General features: G+C 48.2%; 2 protein-coding genes across 2 annotated transcripts; one reads left to right on the top strand and one right to left on the bottom strand.

Annotated features, from left to right (window-relative positions):
- Nucleotides 1–330: 330 nt before the first annotated feature.
- Nucleotides 331–1,646, top strand: ch25hl2 (cholesterol 25-hydroxylase like 2). The gene has a single exon (XM_076758531.1). The coding sequence runs from the start codon at nucleotides 407–409 to the stop codon at nucleotides 1,304–1,306; it is 900 nt and encodes a 299-aa protein (XP_076614646.1). The 5' UTR covers nucleotides 331–406; the 3' UTR covers nucleotides 1,307–1,646.
- A 2,489-nt stretch (nucleotides 1,647–4,135) lies between these two features.
- LOC143338151 (proteinase-activated receptor 2-like) lies at nucleotides 4,136–6,641 on the bottom strand. Its single transcript, XM_076758354.1, has 2 exons — nucleotides 6,499–6,641; nucleotides 4,136–5,732 (listed from the first exon to the last, which is right to left on the bottom strand). Exons 1-2 carry the CDS (start codon nucleotides 6,563–6,565, stop codon nucleotides 4,642–4,644), a joined length of 1,158 nt encoding a protein of 385 aa, XP_076614469.1. The 5' UTR covers nucleotides 6,566–6,641; the 3' UTR covers nucleotides 4,136–4,641.
- Nucleotides 6,642–6,670: the final 29 nt, after the last annotated feature.

The raw sequence follows: 6,670 nt of genomic DNA, 5'->3' as shown, positions 1-6,670 counted from the left end.
TGTGCTCATGAAGTTTGTTTTCATTCTGTTTGGGAGTGAAAAGACGCGACCCTTCGTTCTGGGTGACAAAGTCAAATTCACCAGTAAACGGAAGCTCTCTCTCTCCATGATTAGAGCTGTTGTGGCCCGGCTCCTGAGTCCTGGCTGCCGTCCTTGTGCCCATGAAAAAGGGCCTTTACAGAGTCCCTTCTTTTAAAACACAGGGGGTGGGGGGGTGGAGGTGGGGCTTGAACATACATAAGAGGCTAAGACGGCCCGTCAGTCCAATTTGCTGCTGCTTAACCTATACGAGGAAGCTGATTGGATCCTTCCTTTCATTTAGAGCCTCTTTGTCCTCTCCTGGGGCTTGTCAGAGAAGAATCCCCTCGGATCTGCCCTCTTTTGGGAGAGAAACGCTGCGTTAGTGATGAGCACAGGCAGGTTACTCAGAACTGAGGCTTTATCCTGGATGTCGGATGAGGACAACGTGACCGCCGGCCAGTCCCAGGGCTTGATCCTGCAGCCTGTCTGGGACTACCTCCACCAGAACCACCATGACCTCTTACGGAGCACTCCCTTCCCAGTGTTCCTCTCCGTCACCACCTACTTCTTCCTGGTTGGTCTTTACACCGTGCTGGACCTGCTGGCTCCCACCTGGCCCTGCATTAACCGCTACAGGCTCCACCCGGACAGACCTGTCACCTGGCCTAACATCTGGACCACCCTGGGCGTCACCATCTACAACCATCTGCTTTACATCTTTCCTGCTACGGTGGCCCAGTGGCTGTGGAGGCCACCCACCCCGCTGCCCCGCGAGGCACCCACTTTCTGGAGCTTCTCTCTGGGCATCCTGGGCTGCATGGTGGTGTTCGACTTCCAGTACTACCTGTGGCACCTGCTGCACCACCAGGTACCGTGGTTGTACCGCACCTTCCACGCCGTGCACCACCAGTACAACCAGACCTTCAGCCTCGTCACCCAGTACCTCTCTGGCTGGGAGCTGTTCAGCTTGGGGTTTTGGGCCACCATAGACCCCATCCTGCTCCAGTGCCACTGCCTCACAGCCTGGGGATTCATGGTCTTCAACATCTACGTTTCCATCGAGCAGCACTGCGGCTACGACTTCCCGTGGGCCCTCCACAACCTGGTGCCCTTTGGCCTCTGGGGCGGCGCACCCAAGCACGACGCTCACCACCAGCGACCCAGCACTAACTTCGCCCCGTTCTTCTCCCACTGGGACTGGCTGGGGGGAACCCACACGGTGCCACCGCCCTCCAGCCACGCTGCAGCCGGAGAGCCAGAGAAGATGAAATGTAGAAAAGACTAAAGAGGTCGAGTTCATCTCTCACTGACTGTCTCTGTCACTCAAACCGCCTCTTTTGTACCTGCTCTTCTTCCAGCACGCTTGTCTTTCGTCCCTCCTGCGGGCCAGTCTCTCTCCGTCCTGCCTCTGCTGTCTTTTTGATATCATCGTGTCGATCATCTCCCGCTGCTCGCTAACAGAACACGGATGTTCTTCACAGCTTAGGAATCGATTATCGCTCTAACATTTCTCGAGCTGTTGATCTTTTATGTCAGTTCACTGTCAAGCTGCGGCTTTCTCAGGTCAGTTTCTACACATTTCTAGCATGTTTTGAGCTAAGTTGAAAAATAAAAGCAGAGATTAAACTTCCACTTCCTTGACAGTTGTTTCTTTATATGTCTCTGAACGGCCCTCGCTGAGCACTTGCTGATGTAGATGGTGTGATCTGTCAGAGTGATTCCACGTACGTTCTCCCTCTCTCCCTCCTCAGCACTGACCCTCTCACTCACACACATGAATAGCGGTCTTTTAGCTGCATCCCAGTATGATGCGTGGGTGCAATACTAATCTATCATCCTCCTCTCTTTGAGGCAAAATGCTCCTACTGGGAGAGTTCTTAGTTAAACTCCCCCAAAAGACGACATGTTTGTGACACAGTCTTCAACCGTGAAAATGAAAATGGAGTATTTTGAGGATGCGTTCACTTGCTTGATATTTCAGAGAATAAAGGGGTTAATCTTTGAAATCTATGCTGTGTTGGGCTCAGTAGAGATTACTGAATGGGTTTGTACCCTGATTTGACTTTTTTGAATGGATCAAACCTTAAAGTCATGCAGCTGTTTTGAGACCAAATCTCCTAAAATAATGTGCAAATCAAACACAATTCAGATGAAGTACAGCTCGCTTCACCTCTGTGGAAGATTTTACATTTGATCAAATGAACCAGCAGAGGTCACTATTCCTCCCAACACCAACCAGAGCAGCAGGACCACAAACAAATCAAAGACTTCTCCAATACTTATTATGACAGCTTGATGTCTAGAACAAAGGACGCAGTCATTTCCCTTTGTGCAGCTGCATACCTAAAGATATCGAGCAGGACACGCGGTGCGTCACAGCACTGCAGTGCAGGCCTGAACCCCACACTGAGACTCTGTCACTCACTTGATACTGGCAGCCAGAACTGGTTTGGCTTGTTTATGGTTTGCAGGGATTGTTGCAACAGGTCATGCTTATTTTAGGAACACTGCATTCAGACGCATGAAGCGTTTCTGTCTGTGTGTCTTTGTCAGAAGTGCTGGGATCTTAAGGGTGAATTAAAGTCTTTATTTCTATGTTGAGTGATGGGAGTGGAGCTTTTAAAAAATCTTAACTGAAGCAAAAATAATCCACAAAGTTCAAGTTCAGTGATTTCCTGTCAAACGATGAGTTTCTAAAGATTGTGTTTGGCTGGAATAACTGATTTGTTCGAGCAGCAAACCCTTTAAGCTTTGTGATTTTTCATATTCTTACACCGCACCATATGTCAGGTCTTGTGGTTACCGGGTTGCTGAAACTGACGGGAACCTTAAAGCATGAAGTACATGTTGCAATGTGGAAATAAGCAACAGAAACCAACATGCAGAGTTCCTATTCTTGTCACACCAACGCTTTGAGTGTGTGTACACTTGCATCACACGCACCATTAAGTAATCTGCATTTCATTCCCGCTCAGTCATTCATGTTCATGCACAAAGAGAACGTCACATAATTCATCGTGTAACCAGGCCTCAGAGTAACAAATGATTTCAAAACTTTTACAAATCATAACCAGCGTTGACTTTCGATAAACGACCTTCAGCTCTTCCTTTGTGTCACATTTACACTCCACCTTAAAGAAAAGCAAACCCCCCTCCGGCTGGTATTTCATTAACAGCCTTTAGAATCAAAGATTTCCTCAGAAACGATCAGACATGTGATTTCTGAACATTTGCCGGGTCACGCTGTGGGACTGACTAATGTCTGAGGCAGCTGCGTAGACGCGACATGGCCGGGGAGTGACTCCGTCCTCAGTGTGTGAAAAGAAGGTATTCTGCTGGAGTGCTGACAAAAGGGTAATATGACACTCCACAACAATCATTTACCTCTTTAAACGCCTGCAGCGCTGCCCTGACCGCTCACCAAACAGGAATTCTCCAGCATTCACAGTGTGTGTTTACATGGGGGAGGGCGATGGCTCTTTGGGTGGGTTATCAGTTCACATACTCCTTATCTCAAGATAAAAGACCACAAGCATTCACTCTGGATCACAGTGGGCCTTTGTCTGCAGCGTACTGTCTGTTAGAAGTGTTTCCTAAAGCTGGAGGTTTTAACGAGCTTTAAAAAAAATGAAATCGATCAAATAAACGAGAAAGTGGCTGTTTGGCTTGAATCCTGAGTGTTTTCTGTGTTTCGTCTGCAGGTGAAACTGCAGCGGGAGGACGACCTGCTCAGGATGTCGTCTCAACATGTCTCATCACGCTCTCAAACCGTCTCTAACTCCCTCCTCTGTGACACACTTTCATTCTGTCTGCTTCTTCAGAAAACTGATCAGCAACTCAGAGACATTAAAACAAAAGGTTCGTGTACTTTGACAATAAACACTAGGACAACACATTCCATGAATTCCTAAAAGTTCCACCCGGCGTAGAGGCTGATTCACGAGCGTCTCCAGCTGCACGATGAAAACAAGACCAGTGACTCAGGAATTCAATCGTTTACGCAACATCAGGTTTCACAGAAACTGCATCCTGGTGTTTTAGCGTTTATTAAAAGACTAGATAACAATAAGAACTTTTTCCAAACTCAAAAGTAAGTTAAAACTTCAGCACAGGTGGATTAAAACTTGACGGCATGAAAAAGAAACACAGGCATGATTATTAAATAGACCTAAAGCTACAATGGCACCTTCATCAGAGTCCTAACTTTCCGTATTCTCTCTGCTTCCTCTGAACACATCAGCTCAGGCTGGTTCTCTTACCACAGGTTGCTTTAAATGCTCCTCAGTGCAGCGAACTAGTCAGTCAAAACATTGGGAAAAGAGACATTTTGCGCCTAAACATCAGTCTTTAACAGACTTTCTCTGCATTTATATAGAAGAAACTAAAATATGAGTTCAGGTTTCACATTATTACAGTTCATAATGACGTCCCGTACATCTTCCAGTGTACCCACATCGCAGACGCCGTCTTCACATTTAATGTTCATCTTTGGTTCTGATGCGTTGAGGTTACCCGGTTGTCTGTTACTGCAGACCTACGAGGTCTGTGCGCTGCTGCTGTCAGCACAGAGTACAAGCACAGGCAGGCGTGAGGTATCCCATCAGCCTCTCTTTCCTCTGGCTAACAGCTGCTGCTCTGCGTGTTCCCGCTGTCCGACATGTACGACTTGCTCTTCCTGGAGTATTTCATGGAGCTGAACGAGACCCTCATCCTCTCCACGGTCCTGCTGCTCCGGCACAGCAGAGTGTTCTTCACGTGGTTTCTGAAGTCCTCCGACACAAAGTAGTAGATAAATGGGTCCAGGCAGCTGTTGAGGCTGGCCAGACATAAGGTGGAGATGTAGAAGCTGTAGCCATTATTCATCACTCCGTCCTTCAGTAGAGAGTAATGCAGCACCAGCATGATGTTACTGGGGATGAAACACACTGCGAACGTCACTAGGACGGTCACAATCAGCACCACGGCTCTCTGCCGGTTCTTTCCTGCCGAGCTGTCGTCCATGCTGTTCCCCAGAGCCCTGAGGAGCAGAACGTAGGCCACGGTGATCACCAGGCACGGGACGAGGAACACAACCATGCCCATGAAGATGAAGTAGTAGTAGGGGAGCTGGACGGAAGGGAAAGGGTTCAGGGCGTCCTGGATGACGCTGACGTCGTGGCAGGTGGTGATGTTGGGGTCTTTGAGTTTGGCGGTGTGGTCGTACAGGTACAGCGGCGTGGTGGTGAGCCAGATGAACGCCCAGATGGCCACGCAGACGCCGATGGCCACTCTGTTGTTCTTCCTCTGGTGGGACAGCGGGTGAGCCACAACCCAGTACCTCTGCACGCTGAGGCAGCAGATGAACAGCACGGAGCAGTACATGTTCCCGTAGAAGAAGCTCACCAGCACTTTGCACAGCGGCTCGCCGTAGATCCAGTCGTTGCCGTTGAAATGGTAGGAAATTTTTAGGGGCGTCCAGATCACGAAAAGCAGGTCGGCCAGAGCCAGGTTGGCCATGTAGATGGTCGACGGGTGCTTCTTCTTCGTCCTGAAGAGGAACACCCAGATGGCCATGCCGTTGGCGGGAAGTCCCACCGCAAACACGATGATGTAGACGATGGGGATGAAGACCGTGGTGAGGCTGCTCTTCAGCGTGTCGGACGTGGCCTTGTCCACGACGACTTGTCCTGAATCCTGAGGGTCCTCAAACCCGATGAACCCCCGTCCTTTACCTGAGAGAACAAGACCGAGTTAATCACATATCAGGGCTGAAATGACTCATGAGCCAACTGGCAAAACATAAATTAACTGCTTTGATAATCAATTCATCATTTCCGTCATTCATCAAACAAAAATGTTGAACTTTTCCTGAAGATTCGCTGCTTTACATCAAGATAAAGTGGGTTTTATGGGTTCAGCTGTTTGGACAGAAGTCATTTGAGAATGTCCTCTTGAGCTCTGGGATGAGCTCTTTTCATTATTTCAGACACTTTTTAGGCTAAAAGACAAATTATTGATAAGCCCAAATACAAAAAGCATAAAAACAACAAGCGCCATCCAATAAAACACATCTAAACGGAAAAAAAGCCTTTTGTGCTGTGTGATATGTCCTCATACAAAACCTGTTGCTATTATTAATCATTTTCTCTTTAAAACTTTTTGAAAGATCATTTTTAGAAGTTTGATTATGTTAGATACGCCTACATTTCCCGGCAGCCCTGTGTGTTTGGGAGCTGGCCACAACTCAGAGTTAAAGATATCAAAGATTATCTCTGTTATGATGAAACGCGTTGAATAATCCTCCTTCACATATTCTTCAGGTGTGTATTCATGTAGTCTCCTGGCTCGGTGAGTGTGTGTGTGTGTGTGTGTGTGTGTATGTGTGTGTGTGTGTGTGTGTGTGTGTGTGTGTGTGTGTGTGTGAGTGTGTCATTGTCTCGGTGTGCAGGTGAGCTGCTCTCTGACACAATTAACTCAGACAGGAAGTCCCGACCTTACCTGAAGCATGTGAGCCAGAAATCCAGCAGAAAATCAACAGAAGCGACAGTAACCGCGTAAAATCCATGTCGGCGTACTTTAGACCCTCTCCGCTTCCCTTCCCTTTTATATTCTCCCACAAACAGACGACGAAGACACGGACGGCGGCTCAGACCTCCGAGGACACACCCCG

The sequence above is a fragment of the Chaetodon auriga genome, chromosome 19 (assembly GCF_051107435.1).
Source record: "Chaetodon auriga isolate fChaAug3 chromosome 19, fChaAug3.hap1, whole genome shotgun sequence".
NCBI classification, from domain to species: Eukaryota; Metazoa; Chordata; class Actinopteri; order Chaetodontiformes; family Chaetodontidae; genus Chaetodon; species Chaetodon auriga.
Note: the sequence above shows the minus strand (reverse complement) of the source record. Positions and strands in the feature narration are given on the sequence as shown.

Coding starts and splice junctions, on each gene's coding strand:
- ch25hl2 (XM_076758531.1), top strand. CDS start 407: ATGAGCACAGGCAGGTTACTCAGAACTGAGGCTTTATCCTGGATGTCG.
- LOC143338151 (XM_076758354.1), bottom strand. CDS start 6,565: ATGGATTTTACGCGGTTACTGTCGCTTCTGTTGATTTTCTGCTGGATT. Junction 5,733..6,498: donor TTCTGGCTCACATGCTTCAG/GTAAGGTCGGGA, acceptor TTGTTCTCTCAG/GTAAAGGACGGGGGTTCATC.